Raw genomic sequence first — 27,340 nt, 5'->3', positions numbered from 1 at the left:
AGAACACCAGTCTCACCGGCTCTGGAGATAGATCACTCCACAGAACACAAGAGGATAGGTGGGCCACACAGCAGCTGTCTTGGTCAGGGGTCTCCTAGTTGAGAGAAGCTGTATTATCTCTGGCACCAAGAGTGTCTGACTCTGGGCTAGAGCGTTCAGCTGAAGGCTGAGCTAGGAAAATGAGTCAGGCAGGGGGCTCCACGAGGAGCATCAGGCAGCAGCCAGGCAGCAGCCAGGTCTGCCCTGTGAGCACAGTGGGTCCTTGCCTGGTTGGACTTCTAGCCCTCCCTCCACGGGCTGGCCTCCATCCCCCATCTTCTCAGCTCCCTCCACCCCCTTGAGTCTTACTGCCCCGACTAGCTGCATGACCTTAAAGAAGGCACTTCCCGTCTCCATAAAATGAAGGACTAACGAATGGGCTACTTGGCTCTGAGGTTCAGTGACCTCAACACATTGCCTGGCTGGTCCAGGGAAATCAGTGCCCAACCCAGCGTCCCCATCTCTAAGCTCCCTTGGTCATTCCACTTGGCTTGGAAACCTTCTGCCAGCTGCCCCAGTCTAGCCCCCTCCCAGGGGCCATGCCCCCAACTCTGCCATACCCCTCTGCTATTGACACTCAGCCCCCTCCCGTCTCACTGTTGGATGCAGGACCCAGGCCTGGAAGCAGACAGAACACTATGCAAGTGGGGCTGGGCCAGCGGAGGAGGTAGAGCAGGAGGGGCAGCAGTGTCAGAGGCCAGGAGAGCCCTGGGGGAGGGCCAGGGCCCTGCCTGCCTGAGGTCATGGTGGTCTGACCAGTCCCCTCTCCTGCCAGCTATGGAATGTGAAGCCTGGCCTGGGAGATATTTTGGCTGCACTTTGAGCCATCCCCGCCCCCTGGAACTCAGACCCTGTACACTCCATGCCATAACAATGACGACCACTTCCAATTGTTTCCTAGCTGGGGGGGTGGGGGTGGGGAGAGCACTTTGGGGAAAGGGGGGGAGCCTGGGGGAAATGCTTCTAGTGACAACAGCCCTTTCTAAATCCGGCTAGGGACTGGGTGCAGGTGGGGGTGGGGGTGCCTGCTGCCTGATATATACAGCCCCTGACCAGGTCAAGCTCCACGGCTCTCCCCTGTGCTCTGTCTTTCCTTGCTGCTCTCAGGTAGGAGCGCCAAGCAAGAGGCCTTCCTCTGGGATAAGGGGGCCCCAGTTTCAGGAAGGGGCTCCTCTAGGAACAGCAAGCTGCATGCAGGGCTTCATGCAGAGTACAGGTCTGATCATTGAGCACACATGTGCAGGTCTAAACATGAGTGTAGGTGCCCTGGGAGTGGGAGGGCTCATGTGTTGGGAGTGTGTGTGGATGTCTATATCTGAACATATGGGACCAGAATGCATTATGCATTAGAGGTGTGCACGCGCGCGTGTGTGTGTGTGTGTGTGTGTGCGCGTGCGTGCATGTTTTGTGTACAAGCATGCAGTCTCAATGCATGGTGAGGGAGGGTATGTACCTTACTGCCTAATTAAGATACAAAAATGTCAAGTGGGAGACATGTTTATGATCACGCCTGAGGATAGCTGGTCCATTTGAGGGGAGGGAGAAGAGGATGGCAGAGAAGAATTACTGAGGAAGCACATATGCTTCAAAGCTAGTTCTACGGGGTCCGTAATGAGTGACTACCTATATCCATGCACATGGAGGTGCTTGTGTGCACATTCAGAAGTCGAGACTGCTACAGCATGTGTACACCCTGCAAAAGGAGCTCACAGGCGTGTGGTGTGCCTGACCCAAGTGTTTGTATACTTGAGAATGTACAGTGATATGGGCTTATTTATACTGGACACATACTTAACATGTGTGTCTGTTGCCCAGGCATGATGGCACAGTGGGAGGGAAGTATGTGCCGAGGTAGAGGAAGGAAGCGTGTCTGTATGAGGCATGTGTGTGAGCAGTGGGCATATGTGTTCATCAGAGGACATATGGAGAGCATTTGGCTGTGTGATGGGTGTGCCTATGAGAGGATGCCCACAAGGGTCTCCTCTCTGAGAGGGTCTACCAAGACTGACAATCAAATGGGAACAGAATGGAAGAGAACTAGATTTAGTCATGAGACATGGGGCTAAAGGCCTGGCTCCACCACTAAATAGTTGTGTGTTCTTTGACAAGAAAGCCCCTTAACCTTGCTTTCTTCATCTGTAGAACAGGGTGAAGACTGAGTAATAGAGTGTGCATAAAAATGCTTTGTAGACTGTAAAGGACTGAACAGATGCGAGCATTAGTTGTTTCTCAGGTGGCTCAAAGAAGGCAAGTTTCACTAGATGAGTATAGGCAAGGGAAAGACCATCTCCAGCTGGGAGGAGGATGAATGGACATCAGGAAACTGTCAGAACTATTGCCCAGGAGAAAGGGCAACAGTGTTTGGAAAGCCAGACAGAGGACAGGACCAGAGAAGCTGGCCACCACTCCCCACCTGTTTTCAGACCTAGGGGAGGGGCAGGTGCTGAGGGGCAGAGCCAGAGAGCAGCAGGGAGATGGCCCAGACACAGCCTTCCCTCTTTCCAGGTCCCCTGCAGGCTTGAGCCCCTTTCATCTAGTACACACATTCGAGAAACCAAGGTAAGGAAAGCGGAAGATGGAATGTGGGGGAATCTGGGAAGATTGGCCATGACAGCCCCAAAGCCAGGCATGGGACTCTGTTTTGGCCTTGCCTTGGGGTGTATGTCTTGGTAACCAAGAGCTCCTTGCCTGTGACTAGAGAGGAGGTGCCAAGGAGGGACAAGGATAAGAGATGGATGGAGTTAACTTTCTGCTCCCATGAGAAGCCCAGAACGCTCCTCCCTCCTCTAGGAGAGCCCCAAGCTGAACAAAAGTTAGCCTCCCTTTCTGCCTGACAGGTTTCCTAGGTTATTACATGGTTGAAGGATAAGCTCAGGGAACCAGGGACTCACAGTGACCCCCCTGACTCATGAGTACGGTGCTAGGCTCTGGGGCTCCCACTGAAACAGATAACCCAGGGAAGGAAGTGGAGGGTGGGCGGACAGGAGGGCAGCCAGCATCTTCTCCAGCTCCCACCCACTGCAGGCACAGCCATGGTGGATGCGGAGATGGCCGCCTTTGGGGCCGCCGCCCCCTTCCTGCGAAAGTCAGAGAAGGAGCGGCTGGAAGCCCAGACCCGACCTTTTGACCTCAAGAAGGATGTCTTCGTGCCTGATGACAAAGAGGAGTTCGTCAAGGCCAAAATTGTGTCTCGAGAGGGTGGCAAAGTCACTGCTGAGACTGAGCATGGCAAGGTGGGCAGCAGGGCTGGTATGAGTGGCCCTCCTGGACTCCTCCCATAGCTGGGGTACACAGAGAGGGTTGCCACCAGGACCCACCCCATGCAGACCTGAGGACAGTCCGATTTCCCCTTCCTCTGGGCAGGGATCCACACCTGCCAAATAGCCCTTCTCCTTCCCAACATCCTGTCTGTCTTCTCTATGATCACTGGTGCTTCTCTCTTGAACACCACTGTCCTAGAACTCACCTGACTCCTTTCTGGGAGGAGGGAGGGCTGACCGTACGGCCTGCATGTGGACTGTTGCAGACGGTGACCGTGAAGGAAGACCAGGTGATGCAGCAGAACCCACCCAAGTTTGACAAGATCGAGGACATGGCCATGCTGACCTTCCTGCACGAACCTGCCGTGCTCTACAACCTCAAGGAGCGCTATGCCTCTTGGATGATCTACGTGAGTGCGCCCTCCAGGACATCCTCTGAATCTAGTAGCTTCCTGGTCTGCACAGGCCTGCCTCCTGGAACCCCAGGTTTCTGTTCTTTGTGTGCAGCCATTACAGCACTCTATCTGGGCCCCTGCCTCCCTGGTTCAGTTCTAATACCCCCCCCCCCCCCAGGCTGGGATTACTCAGATTTAGTGCTTTCATAGATTTTCCTTTCTCCTCTTCCCCTCCTGGAATGGTTCTCTAACTCTGAAATCTGCCATCCTCCCCTCTTCATCGCCAAAAACTCAACCCTCCTTTTCTACCCTAGACCTACTCGGGCCTCTTCTGTGTCACCGTCAATCCCTACAAATGGCTGCCGGTATACAATGCAGAGGTGGTGGCTGCCTACCGGGGCAAGAAGAGGAGCGAGGCGCCGCCCCACATCTTCTCCATCTCTGACAACGCCTATCAGTACATGCTGACAGGTGACAGGCCTTGACTGGAGGGTTTTCTGGGGAACCCCATGGGAAGGAATGGGCCTATTGGTTTGGGCCACTGGGAGATGCCTGGAGAGAGGCAGGGAGGTGGGGTGGTAGGGTGGGTGGATGCCAGGCAAAAGCATCCTGTGTGGCTCCTGATTTTTCCTCCCCACTTTCTTCCAACAGACAGAGAAAACCAGTCCATCCTGATCACGTGAGTGTACCTCCTACCCTGGTCCCTTCCAGAACCTCCCTGACCCCAGCCCCCATCAGGGACCCCAGATCCCATCAAGGACCCGCCATTCTCTTTTCCCTCTACCTTCATGCCAGCTCTTCTTTCTCCAGTGACTTTTACTTTTGCCTTTGCTCCCCTGCTTCCTTTCTGCTTCCCACTCCTGTGGCAGTTTTTCTCTCTCCTTCCCTTCACTCTCTCTCCTCCAACTCATGGCTCTCTTATCCATAAGCCCAGCGTCACCGTATCTTCTTCCCCTCCACACTTTCTTTCATCTTTCCCCATTCTGCCATGCCCACTGCCCCCCATTCTTTTCCAAAATGGCCCAAGCCCATTGCCTCATGTTGAACTTGCCTATCTAAGACCAGCAAACCCGGCATTTTCCTGTCATCCTTCCTGGTGCTCTCCCTGACACCATGCGTGTCAGAGTACAGCTGTGTGCTTGGGATGCATGTTACCCGGAAGCTCCTGCTTCAGGGCTCCCACTGTCGAGTAAGACCAGACATTCTCTCCTGACTTGAGGCCTGTTTGTCTCAAGCAGTATCTGTTCATTGCCTAATGAGCCCCTGCCTCTCCCGACAGTGGGGAATCTGGGGCAGGAAAGACTGTCAACACCAAGAGGGTCATCCAGTACTTCGCTGTTATTGCCGCCATTGGGGATCGCAGCAAGAAGGAGCAGACCCCAGGGAAGGTAGGCCTGTTGTCCTCCACGGGCCTGCACTGCAAAAAGGGAAGGGGAGACCTCTCACCAGCCATCCTTCCTGACCTCTGCAGGGCACTCTGGAGGACCAGATCATCCAGGCCAATCCTGCCCTAGAGGCCTTTGGCAATGCCAAGACAGTCCGGAATGACAACTCCTCCCGCTTTGTGAGTGGTCCCTGACCTTGGGTTTGGGACTTGGGCTGGTGAAGGGATGGTGTCAAACATGAGCCTGGCCTCCACTCATCACCACTCTCCTCCATCTCTCTAGGGGAAATTCATTCGAATCCATTTTGGGGCAACCGGAAAGTTGGCGTCTGCAGACATAGAGACCTGTGAGTGCCATGAATCTGCTAGGACTCAGCTTGAGCTCACCCTCATTCTAAGTCATCATGATCCCAACCTGTCTCTCTCCTCTCTCTGTCTGTCTGCCTTTCTGTCTCTGTCTCTTTTGTGTTTCTAGGTCTATATATTTGTCTCTCTCTGAGACTCCCTCTGGTCTTTCTCCACCTCTGTCTCTGCATGTCTGTATGGGAACCTCTCTCTTTGTCTCTCCCTTTCCCTCTGCCTTTTACTTGCTATGCTTATCATTCATTTCCCTCTATTTCCTTGCACCTAAATCCCAACATTTCTCTTTTTTCTCCCATTACTGTTCACAGATCTTCTGGAAAAATCCAGAGTTATTTTCCAGTTGAAAGCGGAGAGAGACTATCACATTTTCTACCAAATCCTGTCTAACAAAAAGCCCGAGCTGCTGGGTGAGTCAGAGCTACCAACCGAGACCAACTATCTCCATGGCAACCTGGTCCCCTCTGCTTGAGGCTGCTTGCTTGCGTGCCCTGGGTTTATGGCACTGCTGTATTCAGTTCTGTGGGATGTGGGACCACATTAAGCCTTGTAATGTGCTTTCCTGCGAGTCCTGTGCTGTGGTAGGCAGCCCCAGCGAGACCCAGGGGGTTGTGCCTCATCCTAACCACATATTTTCTTCCCAGACATGCTGCTGATCACCAACAACCCCTATGATTATGCATTCATCTCCCAAGGAGAGACCACGGTGGCCTCCATTGATGACGCTGAAGAGCTCATGGCCACTGATGTAAGTGTGTGAGAACCTGGTTGAGAGGTGAGGGGACAGGCAGTGAGGGGTAAATGAGGCCAGTTCAATGGCTCAGTAGGAGAGCTGAGACACTGTCTATCTCTTATTCAAAGTGGTATGGCCCTCCCCATGGGGCAGAACAAGCATTATGACCACTATGTGTTGGGAAATAGGTGTGATGAGACAGTGGTGGCCAGTATTTGATGTTCAAGCAAAAAAGGGCTGAACACCATGAGACAGAGAAGCAGACAAGACAAGAAGCAAGGCATCACCCAGGGAAGAGGGGTAGGTCATGCAGTCACCATGGGGCTGGGGCAGGCTGTTAGGTAAAGACCAGAGATAGGTATAAATGGTTCCAGCAGGGAAGCAAGTATAGGGCCCAGATGAAGGACAAAAGTAGAAATCATGAGTGGGTAAACAAGGCAGCTCCAGAGGACAGTTGTGACCACAGATGCCAGATCTGGGGCAGTATGCACACCATCTTGCTCTTGTACTGCCCATCTTGGTGTTGGAGTTTCCTACCGGGTATGGGAGTATCAGAAGCCACAAGGATTCAGGAAAGAAGTTCTGTCTCCAACTGAAGCAGGATCTCATTTACGTACCATACTTCCTATTCCGGGGTCCACCAATATGGGATTTGCCTACAGAATGCCTTTGATGTGCTGGGCTTCACTTCAGAGGAGAAGAACTCCATGTACAAGCTGACGGGTGCCATCATGCACTTTGGAAACATGAAGTTCAAACAGAAGCAGCGAGAGGAGCAGGCTGAGCCAGACGGCACTGAAGGTAGGAGTCTGGATGCTGGAGGGCAGCTGTGGAGTCACTGAGGGCCACATCTGTAGAGGAGTCAACCCTTTACCAACTTGGCTGCCTGCCCTCTCCTTTCAGAGGCTGACAAATCTGCCTACCTCATGGGGCTCAACTCAGCTGACCTGCTCAAGGGGCTGTGCCACCCTCGAGTGAAAGTGGGCAATGAATATGTCACCAAGGGGCAGAATGTCCAGCAGGTGGGTCATCTTTAGGAGATAAATGGGGAGGGTGCTGGCATGCTGCACTGGGGGCTTTGGAATTCACTGTCCCCACTAACTCTGCTCATCTGGGTCTCTCCCTTACCTTCCAGGTGGCATATGCCACCGGGGCACTGGCCAAGGCAGTGTACGAGAAGATGTTCAACTGGATGGTGACACGGATCAATGCCACCCTGGAGACCAAGCAGCCACGCCAATACTTCATAGGGGTCCTGGACATCGCCGGCTTCGAGATCTTCGATGTGAGTTGGGGGAGCCTGGGTGTGGGGGGAACAGTAACTCACTCATTCGCACCTGTGACCATCATGGCCAGGAGTGGGAAAGGCGGTGGGGCTCAGCGGTGATAAACACATCGTCCTGTCTTCCAGTGGGGGCTCCCTCTCCCTGGCCTGACAGAGGAGGGGTCCGGCCACACTCCTAACTGGGCTGGGGCACAGGCTTGGGCTGACCCCACTGTCCTCTCAGACCCCTGCCTGCCTGACCCGCTCCACCCCTGCCCCCCGCAGTTCAACAGCTTTGAGCAGCTGTGCATCAACTTCACCAACGAGAAGCTGCAGCAGTTCTTCAACCACCACATGTTCGTGCTGGAGCAGGAGGAGTACAAGAAGGAAGGCATCGAGTGGGAGTTCATCGACTTTGGCATGGACCTGCAGGCCTGCATCGACCTCATCGAGAAGGTGCTGCCTCCACCTGCTGCCTAAACTACCCACTCACGCCCTACATGAATGCCCCAGACAAAATGGCAGCCCCTCTCTCTGCTGGGGAACATGATCTCGATCCCAAGCCCTAGTTTCCAGAGTCCTGTGTTGTCCTGACCACCCAGGACAGGATGGCACAGGAGAGCTGAGGTCCCAGGGGCTTGAGAATGGACACAGGGAGGACAGGCAGCTCCAGGAAAGCCTCTCATATCAGTATGTTTAAAAGCCCTGGTTTAACCTGGTTTGAGCATGGGGCAGGGAAAAACAATGTATCTGTTTTCAACCCCAACATCTTAGGGATCTGGGCAATGCAGTGGTGTGTAAAGCACCTAGAGTATCCACATTCCCAGACTTTCACAAATGTCCCTCTGAAATCACACAAAGTCTTCCACCTTGGGAAAGCTTGAACAGGTGCAAGTTTGTAAATAACTGTACTGAAAGCTGAACCTGATACCTTAACACCCAAAAGAGGCATCACCATAAACAAATATTGACCTTAGAGTAGGATCCATCTGCATCTGCATGAAGCATGCTCAACGATGTTTTCCCCTCGACCCTCAGCCCATGGGCATCATGTCCATCCTGGAGGAGGAATGCATGTTCCCCAAGGCCACTGATATGACCTTCAAGGCCAAGCTGTATGACAACCACCTGGGCAAGTCCAACAACTTCCAGAAGCCACGCAACATTAAGGGGAAGCCGGAAGCCCACTTCTCCCTGATCCATTACGCTGGCACCGTGGACTACAACATCCTGGGCTGGCTGCAGAAGAACAAAGACCCACTCAACGAGACGGTGGTGGCCTTGTACCAGAAGTCCTCCCTCAAGATGCTCAGTAACCTGTTTGCCAACTATGCGGGCGCTGATGCACGTAAGTAGAGACTGGGACTCTGGGGACTACAAAGCAGCATTTCTTACCTGGTTCTGAGACAGGTTCATTGCACATTCCACCACTTTTGTGTCAGGTTTGCCCCCAAGGGATACAGGATCAGTGAGATAGAATGGGGGTGGAGAGGCAGAGGCCCCCATAGTGAAGACCCTCACCTCGTGGCCAAATGCTTGCAAAGACATAAAGAGAGCCTGTGATTGTCCACCCCCCAACTCTGGCCTCCCACATGCCCACTCAGGCCCCTTTCTTTGACTCTCCTTCCACAGCTGTTGATAAAGGCAAAGGCAAAGCCAAGAAAGGCTCATCCTTTCAGACTGTGTCAGCTCTGCACAGGGTGAGTCTGTGAGCCCAGCCCCCAGCCAGCTAGGCTCCCCAGCACCCACCAGCCCTGCTCCTTCCTGCCTTTCCATCCCTGACTCCCCTGTCTCCTCCTTCCCTTGTGACCCCTTTCCTTCTTTGTCTTTCTTTCTCTCCATTCTCTCCCCCTTTGTGGGCTGCCCTCTCCTCTCCTCTTCTCCCATCTCAATATCTCCCTTTCCCTCTGGTCTCGGGCTGTACCCTCCTCCATGTCTTCCCCAGCATTTCTTCATTCTCTCCGTCTTTCTTTCCCTTCCTTCCTCTCCTCTCCCTTCCCTACATCCCTCTCCTTCACTTGCATTACTTTTCCCTCCTGCACTTTGGGCCACAGGAAAATCTGAACAAGCTGATGACCAACTTGCGCTCTACACATCCCCACTTCGTGCGTTGCATCATTCCCAATGAGACAAAGTCTCCAGGTGAGCCCCAGAACTTGCCACTGCTGGCCACATGCCCCAGGCCCCGGGGACAGGGCCTCCTAAGCCATCTCCTAATCCCCCACAATGGTGGTTTCCAAATGACACTCTCCTCCCATCCCCTATGAGATAGTAGACTACTCCCACCCACCCCCATTTCCTTGCATTTGCAGTGTGATTCGGGGGCCATGTAATGCACTTAAATGGGCATCGCCTCATGTCATGCAGCCCCCCAGTGAGACATTTAGAGATTGCTTACCCTTTTTTGACTGATTAGGAGTTGGAGTCTCAGGGGCCTGGATTCAAGGCTTGGCTAACTCTGCTCTGGTCAGCTTAGTGACCTTGGTGAAGTCTCTTAAACTCTCTGGGCTTAACTCCTCTGGGATTAATTCCTTCTCTAGAAAATGGGATATATTTGCCCTGGCTACCACCTATGATAATAAACACAATATAAAATACAGAATGTGAAAGTCTTTTGGTTACTCTTAAGAGTATAGCTAGGAAGGGGCGCCTGGTTAAGCAGTCGGCTAAGCATCTGACTTCGGCTTAGGTCATGACCTTGTGGTCTGTGAGTTGGAGCCCCATATCAGGCTCTGTGCTGACAGCTCAGAGCCTGGAGCCTGCTTCAGATTCTGTGTCTCCCTCTCTCTCTGCCCCTCTCCTGCTTACACTCTGTCTTTCTCTCTCTCTCTCAAAAATAAACAAAACATTTAAAAAATTTGTTAATAAAAAAAAGAGTATAGCTACGAACAAAATGAAAAAAAAAAAAGACCACTTTCCATTATTAAATGACTTGCTAAAGTTACGGACTAGTGAGTGACAGAGCGAGGATCAGAGCCCAGAACTTCTGGCTTGGTCCAGTACTCTCCCTACACCTTCCTCCCCCCATCTCCTGCTGCAGGAGTGATAGACAACCCCCTGGTCATGCACCAGCTGCGCTGTAACGGTGTGCTGGAGGGCATCCGCATCTGCAGGAAGGGCTTCCCCAACCGCATCCTCTACGGGGACTTCAGGCAGAGGTGGGTACAGGGTCTCCTGGAGCTCAGGAAACAGGGGGAGCCTGGGCAGACCTGGTGGGGAGGGGAGTTCACAGGTGGCCCTGAATACTGTGGGCAGAGCAGGTCAGCACAGAATGTGGGTGACTCTGGGCACCTCCCTCTCCAGGTATCGCATCCTGAATCCAGCGGCCATCCCTGAGGGCCAATTCATTGACAGCAGGAAAGGGGCAGAGAAGCTGCTGGGCTCCCTAGACATTGACCACAATCAGTACAAGTTCGGCCATACCAAGGTAAGGGAAGGGAGGAGACAAGCTGGTTACAGAAAGACTTCTCTCGTCCTTTGGCTTCTCACCTTGTACCTCCTTCCCTTTGACCAATCATCTTAGGACCATCTCTGAACAGCATGCTTCCTTCCCTGTGAACCCTCCAGCACCACCCCCATCCCAGCTCTAGCTGCCATTGACCTCTCCCCTCCAGTTCTTTCCTAGGGTGTCACCCTCCTTAAAAGAACCCTCTCTTCTTTCCCCTCCTGGCCCACCCACCCCTCGCCCACAGGTGTTCTTCAAGGCTGGGCTACTGGGGCTGCTGGAGGAGATGCGTGACGAGAGGCTGAGCCGCATCATCACCCGCATCCAGGCCCAGTCCCGGGGTGTGCTCTCCAGAATGGAGTACAAGAAGCTGCTGGAACGCAGGTGAGAGCTTCAGAAGGAGGCTCCTGACCATCTAAGGCCAGGCTGGTTCAGGGGCAGTGTCAGGAGAAAGCTCACTGAAATTTCAAGCAAGCAGACCAGCAGGAGGGGCTCCTACAGACCCAGGGTGGGCTTCACAGCCAGAGCGGCATAGAGGAAGGAAGGGCCATTACTTAGGAGTCAGGGCCTTAGGACAGGAAGGAGAGAGGGGACTCTCTCACCACCCCTTGCTGGGCCCCTGCAGAGACTCCCTGCTGATAATCCAGTGGAACATTCGGGCCTTCATGGGGGTCAAGAACTGGCCCTGGATGAAGCTCTACTTCAAGATCAAGCCACTGCTGAAGAGCGCAGAGACAGAGAAGGAGATGGCCACCATGAAGGAGGAGTTTGCGCGCATCAAAGAGGCGCTGGAGAAGTCAGAGGCTCGCCGCAAGGAACTGGAGGAGAAGATGGTGTCCCTGCTGCAGGAGAAGAATGACCTCCAGCTCCAAGTGCAGGCGGTGAGGCTCCTGGGGCTTTGCTAGCTTGCCTGCCCTGCTCAGCCAACATCTTCCACACACCCTGTACTTCCCCGCCTGGGGCTCACCTTCTCCTCTCATAGGCACAGGATTCTAGGGTCAATACTTCAAACACCTCCAAGGAGGTCCCTCCAGAGAATGAATGGGAAGGGGAAAAGAACTACCTTTTAAAAACAGACTTTCCACCTGGATTCAGCCTGGATCCACAGCTTAATAATTTTTTGACCCTGAGCAAACCACATGTTACCTTTGAGTCTCAATGATCTCATCTCTGGATGGGGGATAAAGCTGCCCATCTCACTAGGTTGTAAATATGTGAAGTGCTGGCATCAGCAAATGTAGTGTCTTCCCTTCAGTGGAGTAGACCAGAGGAAGAAGGCCAACTAAAGAGACTTCTGATTCCCTTCCTCTCTACTTCCATCCCCCAATGTTCCCATCATATTGTCCTGAAATTCTTCCCTTCCTCATTCTTCTGAGGTTTCTCTCAGCTGGATATCCTGGAGCTCCCCTCCTACAGTGAAGGCTGAGCCTCTCCCTCCCTGCATCTGTTGGGGCAGCCACCCCACCCACTGACCAGCTTCCCCTCTGTGCCTTGTCCTCAGGAACAAGACAACCTGGCTGATGCAGAGGAACGCTGTGACCAGCTGATCAAGAACAAGATCCAGCTGGAGGCCAAGGTGAAGGAGATGACAGAGAGGCTGGAGGACGAGGAGGAGATGAATGCAGAGCTCACTGCCAAGAAGCGCAAGCTGGAAGATGAGTGCTCTGAGCTCAAAAGGGACATTGATGACCTGGAGCTGACACTGGCCAAGGTGGAGAAGGAGAAGCATGCAACAGAGAACAAGGTGAGGGCAGCTTCTTCTGGCTCCAGCCCAGGTCTCCTCAGGATTCCCAAACCACAAGGTGGTCCTGGTCCTTGGCATTGGACATCCCCATAGACATCTCCAGGCTGGTGACCTGTGACCCTAAAGGGGATGGGGGTCTTGGTTGGCAGGTGAAGAACCTGACAGAGGAAATGGCTGGGCTAGATGAGATCATCGCCAAGCTGACCAAGGAAAAGAAGGCTCTGCAGGAGGCCCACCAGCAAGCCCTAGATGACCTTCAGGCCGAGGAGGACAAGGTCAACACCCTGACCAAGGCCAAAGTCAAGCTGGAGCAGCAGGTGGACGATGTAAGTAGATTGTCACAGGGCCTAGATATACCATGTCCATGTCCATGTGTATTTGTGTGTGTATGTTTAGAAGGATGGGATTGGAGAGTATTCCCTCCCCTGATAACTTTCTAAAAAGGAGCTGGGGAATAGCAAAGGGGAAGGGTGATCAATTATGAGTTATCCATTTCATCCTACTGATATGATCAACAGTAGAGATGGGCTTCCTTTTCTCGATTTAGGGTCAAGCCTTTATATCTCTACCTTCAAGCATAGGATTAGAGAGATATCACATAAAAACATGATACATTTCTTTGGGAAATTTGTGAGACTCCTCAAGGAGGATCTTTGGACCTCTAATATTTTAGGCAGGATCTGGTCCTCAGTGATCATTGTTTTGCAGATAGTTCTCTGTGCATATGTCCATGGGATCACTTATCACCCCATGTTATCATTACTGAAGTATCTGTCTCAGCCCTAAGACCAAAAGCTGCCTTTAGGTAGAACTTGGATTTATTCAGGGTTGTGTCTAAAGTGCCTAGCACAGGTCTGCAGAAGCTCACGGGATGCTGAATGAATGAAGGCAGCTTTGGGGTTTCAGCACACAGCCATTCATTAAATCATTTATCAAATGGTTACTGAGCATCCCTCTATACCAGGCACTCTCCCAGTCCTCTCGCCCACTCTGGGGAAGCTTTTCCGAGTCCTGGACATTTCTTAGGATTCCCTAACCCTGGAGTGACTGAGCTTCCAAATCACCAAATCAGGATGATTGGTCTTACGGGGCACACTGGTCCTTCTCTCCACCAGCTGGAGGGGTCCCTGGAGCAGGAGAAGAAGGTGCGCATGGACCTGGAGCGAGCAAAGCGGAAGCTGGAGGGCGACCTGAAGCTGACCCAGGAGAGCATCATGGACCTGGAGAACGACAAGCAGCAGCTGGACGAGCGGCTGAAAAAGTAGCGTGCTCCCCTCCCTGGTGCCCTTCCTCCCCCTCAGCTCAGCGGACTGTTCTGCCCATGACAGTACATGCTGCCCCAAGACACCCGCCCTCAGAACCCCACGCAGCCTCCATCAGTGGCTACAAAACTGTGGGCAGAGGCCTCCAGGAAGAGGGCCTTCCTCCCCCAGACACATGTAGCCAGGCCCCGCAGTCCCCCCTGGCAAAAACTTGAACTTGGATCCCTCAAACCTTTTCTTCCTGTTGGGGAGTGAAGAGATGGAAAATAACAGCTCACCTCCTTTTTCACACAAGTCTCTTTGGAGACCAGTTGCTTAACACTGAGGCAGGTTCCACACAAAAGCCTCTCAGGAAAGGCTTTTCAGGTCCTTCACAGAGAACCTGGAGGACCACAGAGAAACGGGTCAGCTGCCACACTTGAGCAGTGCAGGGTCCTATGAACTTGTGGATCCAATCCTTATTGCAAATTCTACCAAAATGTATAGATCCACTTTCCACACTTGGGAAACTGAACCTGCAGGATGTATTTGGACAATCAAGGATCTTATGGTGCTTTAGGGTCAGGATTTCGAAAGGCTCTGAGAGTTATCATGATTATATCCTCATTGGGCTTGCTTCTGTTCAGGAATCTTTACACTTCTCCAGATGCAGCATTTGTTGAATGAACTAATGACTATATCATCCCATGGACCCTCAAACCACCTTCTAAGAATGGTATTTTGAGGCCCACTTTACCAAAGCAGAAATGAAGGTTCAGAAAGGTTAACCAAAGGGTCTAAAGTAACAGTAACAGAATTAAAGGCCATCAGAGCAAAAAGGGGCCTTTGAAACCATCTCATCCAATGCCTCATTCTACAGAACCACAGAGAGGAAGTCCCACAGAGCCCAGGTCTTGTCACTCCACCTGCGGTGCTCTGCCAATTACATTTCTTGTTGGACTTCAGCCCTTCAGCATGTGTTACATTTTCAGGGACTCTACATCAGCCCCAGACGCTATTTTTCTAGTGAAATCCTGCTCTTCATTTTTTGTATTACCATTTCCAACCACTGGTGGGCCCTCCAGGTGCCCAACCAACCTTCCTCACCTTACCCTCCCCGCTTCTCTACAGGAAGGACTTTGAACTGAATGCCCTCAATGCCAGGATTGAGGATGAGCAGGCCCTCGGCAGCCAGTTGCAGAAGAAGCTCAAAGAGCTTCAGGTGAGGTGTGGGATGCCTAGACTGGAGTCCCTGGGCTGGCTGTCAGCCTCCTCGACCCCCTCCTCCAGGATGTCCTCCCCAGCATTACAGGCACTTGCTATGTGTCCATGAGGGGAGATGCTGAGCTACCCCAGCACACCCATGAAGCACCCCTTGGAGGGGCTGGGATGACATAGGAAGAGACCTTGAAAAGGTCACAGGTGTAGGAGGCAGAAATCCTGGCTTCCTGTCTCAACTCTGGCTTAGCTGGTGACCGCGGGGAGCCCACTCCAGATCTCTGAGTCTCTGTGTCTCCCCTGTTACCAATGGCTTTTAAGTCCCTTTAACCCTGACAATCTTTGACTTCTATTCTTACCCTAGAGAAGACACCATGTTAGGTCTTTAGATAAACATGGCTCTCTCATTCTAAGTTTTTGATAGTTTTGCTCCTAAACTGCTTAAAATATCCCTAGAACATAAGTCTCTTTGTCCCTCTTAAAGTGTGAGCTTCAACCCCCTGTCCTTCCAACAGACAATGTATAATGTTCGGGACTGAAGGAGGGCTAGCTCAGCAGCCAAAACATCTTCCCTAAATCTTTTATTTCCACCTCTCTGCTGATAAAACTGAACTGACTTGCTATTCCAGACAGGCCAGGAATGTTCTGGAGCCCTGGGGTGGGGTCTGAAGGCGGTGGGTCTGAGCTTTCTGTGTCCCGGCCCAGGCTCGCATCGAGGAGCTGGAGGAGGAGCTGGAGGCTGAGCGCACCGCCAGGGCCAAAGTGGAGAAGCTGCGCTCAGACCTGTCCCGGGAGCTGGAAGAGATCAGCGAGCGGCTGGAAGAGGCCGGTGGGGCCACGTCCGTGCAGATCGAGATGAACAAGAAGCGCGAGGCCGAGTTCCAGAAGATGAGACGGGACCTGGAGGAGGCCACGCTGCAGCACGAGGCCACGGCGGCGGCCCTGCGCAAGAAGCACGCCGACAGCGTGGCCGAGCTGGGCGAGCAGATCGACAACCTGCAGCGTGTGAAGCAGAAGCTGGAGAAGGAGAAGAGCGAGTTCAAGCTGGAGCTGGATGATGTCACCTCCAACATGGAGCAGATCATCAAGGCCAAGGTGGGCTGCCCGCTCACCCTCCTTGCACCCAATTCCCTCCACCCACCTTCACTTTCTGTGCATGTCTCCTCTCTTCTCTGATGGTCCAGTTTCCCACCTCTCTTCTTCCACCCTGTTCTCCCATCCTCTCCCTACCATGCCTCTCCTCTTCACTTCTGTACATGCACCCCTTACAACCCTTCGTCCACCGTATCCACTCCCCTTCCTCCCTCAGGCTAACCTGGAGAAGATGTGCCGGACCCTGGAAGACCAGATGAATGAGCACCGAAGCAAGGCCGAGGAGACCCAGCGTTCTGTCAACGACCTCACCAGCCAGCGGGCCAAGCTACAGACTGAGAATGGTAAGTCCCCCTCCACCTCCCCCATTTCTAAGCCACCCAGCCTTAGGGAGACACTCACATACGTGTACACATACACACACACACACACACACACACACCTCCAAAGAGTGGGGCCTAACAGTTAAGGGAAGGGTTGGGGAGAGAGGTGACTGACCTTCCGGAGTTGAGTGTGCCTGGGTTCTTCTCCAGGTGAGCTGTCTCGGCAGCTGGATGAGAAGGAGGCACTGATCTCCCAGCTGACCCGAGGCAAGCTCACCTACACCCAGCAGCTGGAGGACCTCAAGAGGCAGCTGGAGGAGGAAGTTAAGGTGAGGCAGAGACTCAGGCCACTAGGTCCAGGCAGGGAGCAAGCAGGTCCCAAGAATGAGGCTTGCTGTTTTTCACTGTTCTCCCATTTTCCAAAAGGAATAATAGCCCAGAGCCTAATACATGCTTCCTAAATCTATTGCCCAGGCTGAGGCCCTCTGCCTTTCTGTTGCCATCTCTGGAGGAAGAGGGGCATGGGATAAGGATGCCTGGGTTGGGGAAAGTGAGGCAGAGAAGAGGAAATAAACTAGGGAGGAATGATTGTCTTGGCTGGGCACAAGTATGGGATGAAGGAACAGTACAAATAGGTCTTGGGATTAGGAGGGCAATCTGAAAACTAGAGAAAGAAACTAGGGGCACCTGGGTGGCTCAGTTGGTTAAGTGCCTGACTTCAGCTCAGGTCACAACCTTGTGGTTTGTGGGTTTGAGCCCCATGTCAGTCTCTGTGCTGACAGCTCAGAGCCTAGAACCTACTTCAGATTCTGTGTCTCCCTCTCTCTCTGCCCCTCTCCAGCTCTGTCTCTCTCTCAAAAATAAACATTTTTTTTAAAAATTTAAAGAAAAGGGGTGGGGGAGAATATGACTTTTTTAAAAAGACCAGGGCTTCCATCGTGACCTGTCCCTTAGAGCTTGGTAATCTTGGGGGAACCACCTAACCTCTTTGAGCCCCCATAAATGAGGACGAGGTCAATAATGCCTGCTGCAGTGAAGAGCAAGGAGTGGTGGGCATGACACATTGTGTGAACTGTACAATACTATATGGACACGCTTTGTTATTCGTCCTCAGTAGACTTTTCCAGGCCCATGGGGGATTTAGAAATAGGTGAGGTCCCGGGGAGGATGGAGAAACTAGGTAAGCATGTGGGCGCTGTCTGGGGTTGTACTTTGGAGAAAGCTGAGCCCACCTTCCGGTGCCCACCCCTCCCCAGGCGAAGAATGCCCTGGCCCACGCACTGCAGTCAGCCCGACACGACTGTGACCTGCTGCGGGAGCAGTACGAGGAGGAGACGGAGGCCAAGGCTGAGTTGCAGCGCGTCCTGTCCAAGGCCAACTCGGAGGTGGCCCAGTGGAGGACGAAGTATGAGACAGATGCCATCCAGAGGACAGAGGAGCTTGAAGAAGCCAAGTGAGTCCCGGGTGGCCTGCCTCTCACTGAGGCCCCTCTGCAGGCAGGACACAACCCTGCCCAGACCTGGGAAGATTCTGCACCTTGGGATAGACGTTTGGCCAGGTTTTGACAACACAGGAGAACTCTGTCTGGGGGCCCCCCACTTCTTTCTCCTCTCAGGGAAGCTTTTTGCTCGCGTTATGTTTCTCATCCGAATATAAGACGAACAAAAGGTTTGTCTGAGGGCAGAGTGCTCCCACCTGGGGCAGGGTGCTGTGGTGGGATGGGGGATGCGGGGGGGTGGGTGTTGTAGTAGCCCATGCGTCCTCCATGTCTACAGCATAGAGGCTGGCCCAGGGTCAGGGGAGACCATCTGGAGGGCCCTCTTGGTGTCTGTGGGTCTTCACAACCTGCCACCAAGACCCTCTGCCTGCCCGCCTCTCAGCCTCCTGGGGCCTGTCCTCAGCTTTTCCAACAATGCTTCTGAATTTTCAAGGATTGTTTTCTAGAACACTCACGTTGTTTCCCCTTGTCCAAATCTATACCCTCCATCTTCCCCACCCTCTCCCATCTGCCACACCCCCACTGCCCCGGGCAGGAAGAAGCTGGCCCAGCGGCTGCAGGACGCCGAGGAGGCCGTGGAGGCCGTCAACGCCAAGTGCTCATCCCTGGAGAAGACCAAGCACCGACTGCAGAATGAGATCGAGGACCTGATGGTGGATGTGGAGCGCTCCAATGCAGCCGCCGCAGCCCTGGACAAGAAGCAGAGGAATTTTGACAAGGTGGGCCCGAGCTGGGGGCCGCAGCCAGGGGAGGAGCAGGGAGGCCAACGTCACCGTGAAGACTGGGACCTCCTCCTTGAGGGCAGGGGAGGAGGCTGAGCCCAGCCCAGGGACCTGGGCAGGCCCTGGAGTGGGGCTGGGGCGGGGCTGGGGGCCACGCAGTGAGCCAGGTCCCCGCAGATCCTGGCTGAGTGGAAGCAGAAGTATGAGGAGTCGCAGTCAGAGCTGGAGTCCTCGCAGAAGGAGGCGCGCTCTCTCAGCACAGAGCTCTTCAAGCTCAAGAATGCCTACGAGGAGTCCCTGGAGCATCTGGAGACCTTCAAGCGGGAGAACAAGAACCTTCAGGGTGCGCTAGGGCCTGAGAGACCACGGAGGGGCGGGGGGTAGTGTCCACATGTGGTGCCACCCAGGGGCTCCAAGATGTGTGCTCCACATTTTGGACCACAGCAGCCCCCAGCTGAGTGGCCCCGTTCCTTCCACAGAGGAGATCTCCGACCTCACTGAGCAGCTGGGTTCCAGTGGAAAAACCATCCATGAGCTGGAGAAAGTCCGCAAGCAGCTGGAAGCTGAGAAGCTAGAGCTGCAGTCAGCCCTGGAAGAGGCTGAGGTGTGTGTGTGTGCCAGGTGGCACGGGGTTGGGGGCGGGGGGGAGCCGAGCCCTAGGCTGTGGTCACTGTTCTCATCTCCCTGTTGTCTGTTTTGTTCACTGTTCCATCCTTAGAGCCTAGAACAGTGCCTGGTACATAACAGCCACTCAACAAACATTGTGGAATGAATGAATGAATGAATGAATGAGTGAATGGACAGGTCACTCTGTTCCTTCACACAAACATTTTACCCATTACATCTTAGTCAAGATTTCCCATTTCCACTCCCCTCTCCTTTCCGCCTCTGCCTTCCACTTCAGCATTTTTTTACATTCTGAGCCTGATTGCGGCCGGTTTCCTTGGCAACACCTTTCCTTTCATTTTCCTCTTTGTCTTCACAGCTCGCTCTCCTCTGTGAGGGTCTGAATCACCTTCTCTTAGGCCTTTTTTTTTTTCTTTTAAATTCGCTTTTCTTCTCCCTCCTTCTGCTTCTTTGACTTAACCACTTAATACCACTCTTGAACTTACTTTGTATCCATGATTCATGGACAGACCCCTGCCTATGGCCCTGTCCCTGACTGTTTGCCTTGGACCCTCTCTCCCCACCCTCTCCCAGGCCTCCCTGGAGCATGAGGAGGGCAAGATCCTCCGGGCCCAGCTGGAGTTCAACCAGATCAAGGCAGAGATCGAGCGGAAGCTGGCAGAGAAGGACGAGGAGATGGAGCAGGCCAAGCGCAACCACCTGCGGGTGGTGGACTCGCTGCAGACCTCCCTGGATGCAGAGACACGCAGCCGCAACGAGGCCCTGCGGGTGAAGAAGAAGATGGAGGGCGACCTCAATGAGATGGAGATCCAGCTGAGCCATGCCAATCGCATGGCCGCTGAGGCCCAGAAGCAAGTCAAGGGTCTCCAGAGCTTGTTGAAGGTACATGGAGACTCCTGATGCAGGAAGTCACCTTACTCAGAGACAGACTGGCCTCCATGTGGCCAAGTTGGTGGTGATGTTCCCTGGCCACTGCAGAGACATCTCACAGGCCCTCCTGACCCACCACATTGGGCTCCGCACCGGCATCCATCCTAGTGTAACAGCCTTCCAATGGGCCCAGAGGCCAGCCGCTCTCTCATGCCCACCCTCCTGATCTGCAGGACACCCAGATCCAGCTGGACGACGCGGTCCGTGCCAACGACGACCTGAAGGAGAATATCGCCATTGTGGAGCGGCGTAACAACCTGCTGCAGGCTGAGCTGGAGGAGCTGCGGGCCGTGGTGGAGCAGACCGAGCGGTCTCGGAAGCTGGCGGAGCAGGAGCTGATCGAGACCAGCGAGCGGGTGCAGCTGCTGCACTCCCAGGTGAGCAACTCTCCTGGGCATTCCTGGAGGGAAGCACGGGCTGGCCGGACTTCAGCACGTGAGGTTTGGAAGCCACCCATGAATGCTCAGTACTTCTCATGCTCTGCCCACCTTGGTCCTCAGAACACCAGCCTCATCAACCAGAAGAAGAAGATGGATGCAGACCTGTCCCAGCTTCAGACTGAAGTGGAGGAGGCCGTGCAGGAGTGCAGGAACGCCGAGGAGAAGGCCAAGAAGGCCATCACGGATGTGAGTGACTGCTCCCCTTCCTGCCCCCGCTAAAGACATGGGGCCCTGGGTCCAGGCCAGGCCACTGTGCCGTGGCAAGTTGACTCTGTAGCTGCGTGAGTCTGAGGGCCTTGGGAAACAAATGCCACGATGGGAAAAGTGATCCTCAAGGGACAAGAGGCCCCGGGCCTCTGTTCTTTTACACGTGTCTCCCGTCCCCAGGCTGCCATGATGGCAGAGGAGCTGAAGAAGGAGCAGGACACCAGCGCCCACCTGGAGCGCATGAAGAAGAACATGGAGCAGACCATCAAGGACCTGCAGCACAGGCTGGATGAGGCCGAGCAGATCGCCCTCAAGGGTGGCAAGAAGCAGCTGCAGAAGCTGGAGGCCCGGGTGCGGGAGCTGGAGAATGAGCTGGAGGCCGAGCAGAAGCGCAACGCAGAGTCGGTCAAGGGCATGAGGAAGAGTGAGCGCCGCATCAAGGAGCTGACCTACCAGGTGCGGGCGTGGGGGCTGCTCTGCAGCTGGACCCTCTGCACCGTGACCTGAAGCCAGGGACACACCACCACGAGGGATGAAGTGCTCTCTCGTAGCCTCCTCCAGGACAAGGAGTGGGAATGCAGCCCCTGGCTGCCCCATTTCCACCCTGCCTAGCTGTCTTCTACCCGAACTGTCCCCTGGCTAGAGTTCAGCCTCTGAGCCCCCTGGCCTAGGAGCTCTACCTCCAACCTTCACCCTCCACCTGTCCCCTGGGGACAACACTGAGAGCTCCAGACAGAGCTCACCCAATGCAGATTACCAGAAAGCAAATATGTTGCTAAATTCCGGTTGGGTGCCATGACCACCAAAATACACCAAAAATACACCAAAGTCATTCAACAAACCTCAGAATTTTTTGTTTACCTATAGAGATATAGACTTTACCTTTCCATTATGTTTTCTAGAATCAGACTCCTAATTAGATTTTGTTTTTGGTCTAATCCAAAAAGTTACCATCTCTCTATACACACGTCATGCTGGGTTCTAAAGCAGGAGAGTTTTTCTCCACGGGGCCCCAGGACCCCTAAGGGCCTGCTCCTCAGAACAGTGCACACACATGAGCTTGTGCACAATTTCAGGAGTCCCAGCAGCTCCCTAGATGCTCTCCTGGCACAAACCATTAAAAAATTATAATTTTTATGGTGAAAAAATTATTTTAAAAATAATTTAATTAATTTAATTTAATTTAATTATTTAATATTTTAATTTAATTAGTTACTTTTTAAATTTAATTATTAAATTAAATAATTTTTTACCATAAAAATTATAAGGAGAGTGCAAGTGTTTGTTGGGGATCAGAACGTAGAATCGGGTGAGGATGCTACATTCAGGGTAACGACCACGGCGGGAGAGGGGTGCACTGCCTCCAATGAGTGTGCCCTCCTCACTCCTAACCCTGCCCCCCCGACCCCCAGACGGAGGAGGACAGGAAGAACCTCCTGAGGCTACAGGACCTGGTGGACAAGTTGCAGCTGAAGGTCAAGGCCTACAAGCGCCAGGCCGAGGAGGCGGTGAGTAGCTCTACTAGGGGCCTGAGGGAGGAACATTGCTGAGCCAGTCCTCCAGGCTGGGAGGCTGAAAGAATCTCTGGCCTCCCCTCACCTCATCCTCCCCCCCTTCAAACCCCCCTGCAGGAGGAACAGGCCAACACCAACCTGTCCAAGTTCCGCAAGGTGCAGCACGAGCTGGATGAGGCAGAGGAGCGGGCGGACATCGCCGAGTCCCAGGTCAACAAGCTGCGGGCCAAGAGCCGCGACATCGGCACCAAGGTGGGTCCCTCCTCTGGGCCCCACTAGTCACCGCATGTCAGCACACCTGCCAACATCAGCGTCCCCCAGACAGAGCCCCCTCACATCAGGGATGCTTCCTTTTCATTCATTCCCCACAACTGAACCATGAAGCCACAGAGAGTGAGGTAATGCCATCCTCTGTGATTTCTAAGATTCTTCCAACTCCAACTTTCAATGATTTTGTGAATCCCAGCCCTAAGGTGGTCAGCAACCCTAGTAGGTGCCAATTTGTATATACCCACTGTGTCTATGTCTCAATTCAACTGCTGGCCTCCTCTTGTTTTCCACCTAGTTTAGGCCTACAGCCTTGTAACTCAGTCCTAAAATGGATATCCCAGAAGACCCCTTTGTCCTTGCCCAGGCTTATTCCCTCTGGCCTCTCAGAGCACTGCCCTCCAGCCCTCACTCCTCCACACCAGCCCTTAAGACACATCCCTCACATAGGGGCCTCCCTCAGGCCCACAGCAGTCCTCCACCCCATCAGGTGCCCCGTCTCCCCTTTGTTTTCTGTGCCCATTCCTGCCCAACCCCCACCTCCCCATAGCTAATTTGGACTTTGTTTCCTTTCACAAGGGCTTGAATGAGGAATAGCTTTGCCACATCTTCTTGATCTGCCCAGTCCCGAGGGTGCTGATGAAGCCCCCAGTTCCAGAGTCTATATAGCAGCCCCTTTGGATGAAGCAGAATAAAGCTATTTTCTTTGAAGCCAATATCTTGCCTTCAGACTCTTCTTCAAAGCCTGCCAGCCATGGGGACATGAACGGGGTCAGGGGGATGGGGGGTGGAAATCCAGGAGAGGAGGGGCGGCTTTATACACAGCCCAAGGAGGCCTTCCTGGAAAACTGTGAGTCTCTGAGCATCCTTGGTGCAGGACTGACCCAGACGCTCCCCTTTGCCTCCTTCTCAGCAGATGACACCTCTCCTCCCAGTCCTCTCCCTGGCCCAGAGACCCTCAGGGTTAAGGGAAATTTAGGAAAACCTTTAAGTCTTGCCTACAGCAGGCAGAGCCCATCAGCTATGGACTTATATCCCAGCTGATTGACACTACCCCCCACCACCCCTAACAGCACCAGGCCTGAGCCTCCAGGAGGAGGTTTAGTGTGTAGGGGTACCCTCTGATGTGTGGGGTAGTGACTTCTAAGTCCCAGTCTACAGCAGGTCTCTGAGAGGGCACACGGACTCATGGCTGTAGCCCATCATCCTTACAGATGCAGCCACTTCTGTCTCTAAGCAACCTAAGGCCAGGGCGCCTTCCTCATCACAGTCAGAACTGTATCCTGGGCCCACCCTCCTCTCCTCCTCTCCTCCTCTTATCTTCCTCCTATCCCCCTCTCTCCACAGCACTTCTTTCTTTTCCTTCACTTCTTCTTGCTGTATCTTCCTTTCCCAAGATCCTCTTCACCTTGCTTGCTGGAAGATGGAGGATCTTTGGCCCATTTATGGCCAGCCATATGGAGGGGAGGCAGACAAATAAGGGACTGTGGAGAGGAGAGTCCCAAGTGAGCAGGACTCTGGGGAGGGGAGGGTGGGCGGCCAGAGGGCTCGGGAGTGGAGAAAGGAGCAAGCCTCTCCCCAACTAAACAAGCCTGGCCCCCTGGAGTCACTGCCACACCTGGGCTGCTTAGAGAAGGCCTGGGCCTATGGGTCACAGCATCTTGCAAGGAATGGGGCAGTCAGCCACCCACTGGGAACCCCAGAAGGCCTGGCTAGCCCTGGACTGAATCTCCTGCACCTTACCACACAGCCATCCCAGCCAGGCTCCTGGTCACCCCTACTCTGAGCAGCCAGAAAGAAGGCCTACCCCAGGAAGAATCAGAGAATAGGAGGACAGGGAAGCAGGGAGAAAGGGGATAGGGAAGGAAAAAGGAAAGAACTGAGGAGGGTGACAGACATCAGAGAGAGTGGGGAGACTCAAGAAATCGAGGGGGCAGAGGACCAGGGGAACCAACAAAGAAAAAATACAAGTAGTGAGGAGGCCTTCACGGGTTCCCACCCTTCTCCTTGAGGCCCCCTCCATTCACCTGCCCTAGGACCACCTGGGAACAATGAGAAGATTGGTAGAGAAAAGGGAGATGCAGGGACACCCTGAGGACATAAGCTCCCAGAGCAGAGAAGAGAGGCTGGAGACACAGTGGAGACCACATGGCGGACAGCAGCAGAGCCTGGCAGCCAGCAGTAGGAGGAGAGAGAGGAGGAGGGGGCTGATGGGTGGGAGAGCAGAAGGGCAGGGTGGGCCTTGAAGACAGATGCTGCAAGAGCTGAGGGAGGTGACACTGAGCAAGGGAAGAAATCCGGGTCACCTTCAGATGTGAGGTAAATCAGCAAGGCCAGGAATAGTGACATTAGAGAGGGGTGGACAAAGACCTTGGAGTGAGACGTGGAAGCAGAGAAGAGACAGGCAGAGGGTGAGTGGAGGTCGAGCTGAGAGAAAGCAGAGACTCTTGGAAATGCAGGCCTGGCAGACTCCAAGTTGGGCAGAAACCTGGCGCCAGGGAGAACCGGAGGCCAGGTCCAACTTTGACACAGGGAACCAGGCAGAGGGAAAGGGAGGTCAGACAGAGACAGACGGAGATCCAAGGAGCCAGGCACAGGGAGGTGACCCGGTGTCCCTCACCTGTGGCAGGAGCCTCCATCGCATGCCCTTGTGCTCCAGGACTTCCAGCACAATGAAGAGCTCTGTAGGAGGCAGATGAGGGAGGATGGAGCACAGGGATGGATGTGAGAGCCTGGGGCTAGGTGGGGACCTATCAGGAAGGAAGAGGAGGGCAAATGGACCAGACAGGGGGGCAGAGCCCTGGAATCAACTTAACCTCTTCCCTCTTCCTCCTTCCATTGGAGACAGTGGGCGCTGTCAGCCTACCCTTCACCCATCACCTCTACTGAGTCTGGCCTGCTCAGGACACAGGGTTCCCTGAGGACAAAGCCTAGTCTTTGTCAGCTGGACCTGACCCAGCCTGACCTGGTGTTCTTAGTCCCTTATCACATCCCCAGGGCAGTGGGAACCAGGCAGTGACGCATTGGGCTAACCCCCCAGCTTGCACACTGGGGCCTCAAGTGACCTAGAGCTGGGAACAGGTGGCCTGCGTCCCTTGGGGGTAACATTTTGGTGTATGTACCTGCAGGAGATGTGTATGTGGAGTTGACTTAGGTCACTCCCAAGGACACTAGGTATAGGGTATAAGTCCTATGGAGATGGGTGTGTATCCCTGAGTCTAATAATGGGGGCAGTGGAGGGTCCTAGGGAGTTGTGGATCTCGCAGGAGAAACCAAATATTCAATGGACACCTCTCCTACCCGGAGAAACTGACCCTTGTCTGTCCTACCCACCTCCACACTCTAGAGCTATATTGAGAGGTGACAGTGGATGGGGTGGGAGGGGGGAGCTGGGAGAGTGTTCCTGCATGTGAGGGTGTGGGGGAAAGCCAGAGCAGGGGAGTCTGGCTTTGTTTCCTGAACACAATGTCCACTTAATCATAACAGGCACGGCCTGCTGAAGACCTGACACCTACTGCCTCTGAGAGGGGGCATCACTGGAGGACAGGGTGGGGGCCCTTGAGGGCCTGGGATTTGGGATGCCCACAAAGAAGGGCATTGTGAGTATGAGCCCCAGGACAGTTGGGAGGGGACACCAGAATTCTCCCTGGGGAGAGGAGGACAGACTACAGAGCCCCCCACCAGCCCCCCCACCACCACCCCCACCCCCTGGAATGTAGAGCCTGGGGCCCAGCTGGTGTAAATCCCTGGGCCTGCCAGGCGCCCCAGCCAGCCTCAGCAGCACCTGCACCCTCTGGCAGCCCAGAAAGGCGGAAGGGAGCAGCCCCCCACCCCCACCCCTCCTCCCTCAGGCGCTGGGATTAATGCCTCCTGTCTCTCCCCACTCCCTCCCTGCCCCACACCAGGACCAGAGGGTGGCAGTGGAGGGTAAAACTTCTGCGTGTGAATGTGGGTGTGCAAATGTGTGTGTTGGTGTGCACAACAGCAAGTAGGAAAATCTGCGATCATAAGCATGTAAAATGTGAAAAATCTGCATGTGTGTGGCTAAGAATGCACATGGGTGTGTGGTGGTCAAGTGAATGTGTGAGGGTACTGGACTGTAGATCTGAGTGCAAATCTGCTATGGTGGCGTGGGAAAATTCCTTCTTCTTTGAGAGGATAGCTGGTGGCCACCATATCAGAAGCATCAGGGGAGGGGCTGGGCAGCTTCAGATGTGTCCCCAAAGCAGTACAGCCTCAAGTCTCCAGGAGGACACCTGCCTGGAGACTTGAGGAACAGAAGGAAACCAGGTACTGCATTTGTGCAGAGAAAGAGCAGCACAGACGTTTGTTTCCTGATAAAAGGAAACTGAGTCGTGGAGCTGGGCAGCAGATTCCTTTTCTTGGGCATCATGGCTCCAGCTCCCAGCCCCTGGCACTGTGGGACTGTAGGTCAGAGAGGGTGGGGAGATACTCCTAGCCCGGGGCTGTGTGAGGACAGGCCAGGGTGGAAATGGGTAGGAGGGAGGGGAGCCCACGTCTGGGGGGCAGGGGACAAGCATCTGGCCTGCAGGAGAAGGTGAGTCTTGCCCAGTGTGCTCAACTCACTCTTCAGGTTAAAAATAACCAAGGTAAGGGCCTGGCGGGCAGGGGCGGTT

At 54.0% G+C, this 27,340-nt stretch overlaps 1 protein-coding gene across 2 annotated transcripts; it reads left to right on the top strand.

Moving 5' to 3' along the window:
• Positions 1-1,068: 1,068 nt before the first annotated feature.
• LOC122468899 (myosin-7) lies at positions 1,069-23,419 on the top strand. Of its 2 annotated transcripts, none has more exons than XM_043555825.1 (40): positions 1,069-1,146; positions 2,545-2,598; positions 3,064-3,272; positions 3,566-3,709; positions 4,009-4,165; positions 4,346-4,373; positions 4,974-5,082; positions 5,166-5,258; positions 5,362-5,425; positions 5,750-5,848; positions 6,083-6,186; positions 6,834-6,972; positions 7,075-7,193; positions 7,307-7,456; positions 7,721-7,891; positions 8,474-8,783; positions 9,068-9,135; positions 9,490-9,577; positions 10,476-10,593; positions 10,739-10,862; positions 11,128-11,264; positions 11,506-11,761; positions 12,382-12,624; positions 12,774-12,950; positions 13,740-13,885; positions 14,997-15,087; positions 15,789-16,178; positions 16,393-16,519; positions 16,709-16,827; positions 17,755-17,951; positions 18,532-18,715; positions 18,896-19,061; positions 19,198-19,322; positions 19,919-20,227; positions 20,449-20,652; positions 20,776-20,901; positions 21,103-21,378; positions 22,335-22,430; positions 22,554-22,688; positions 23,283-23,419. In XM_043555825.1, the coding sequence occupies exons 3-40, from the start codon at positions 3,072-3,074 to the stop codon at positions 23,298-23,300; spliced, it is 5,808 nt and encodes a 1,935-aa protein (XP_043411760.1). In that variant the 5' UTR covers positions 1,069-1,146; positions 2,545-2,598; positions 3,064-3,071; the 3' UTR covers positions 23,301-23,419. The 2 variants fall into 2 exon arrangements, with proteins under 2 accessions (XP_043411760.1, XP_043411761.1); XM_043555826.1 differs by having other exon boundaries at positions 1,108-1,146; positions 3,048-3,272.
• The last annotated feature ends 3,921 nt before the right edge of the window (positions 23,420-27,340 follow it).

Source organism: Prionailurus bengalensis, chromosome B3 (assembly GCF_016509475.1).
Source record: "Prionailurus bengalensis isolate Pbe53 chromosome B3, Fcat_Pben_1.1_paternal_pri, whole genome shotgun sequence".
NCBI classification, from domain to species: domain Eukaryota; kingdom Metazoa; phylum Chordata; class Mammalia; order Carnivora; family Felidae; genus Prionailurus; species Prionailurus bengalensis.
The sequence above is the reverse complement of the archived record's forward strand: the minus strand, read 5'-3'. Positions and strand labels throughout refer to the sequence as shown.

Excerpts from the sequence above, each read along its gene's own strand:
- LOC122468899 (XM_043555825.1), top strand. The coding sequence starts at position 3,072 with ATGGTGGATGCGGAGATGGCCGCCTTTGGGGCCGCCGCCCCCTTCCTG. Across the intron at positions 3,273-3,565 it reads CTGAGACTGAGCATGGCAAG|ACGGTGACCGTGAAGGAAGA; the intron begins GTGGGCAGCAGG and ends GGACTGTTGCAG. Across the intron at positions 16,520-16,708 it reads CAAGCTACAGACTGAGAATG|GTGAGCTGTCTCGGCAGCTG; the intron begins GTAAGTCCCCCT and ends GTTCTTCTCCAG.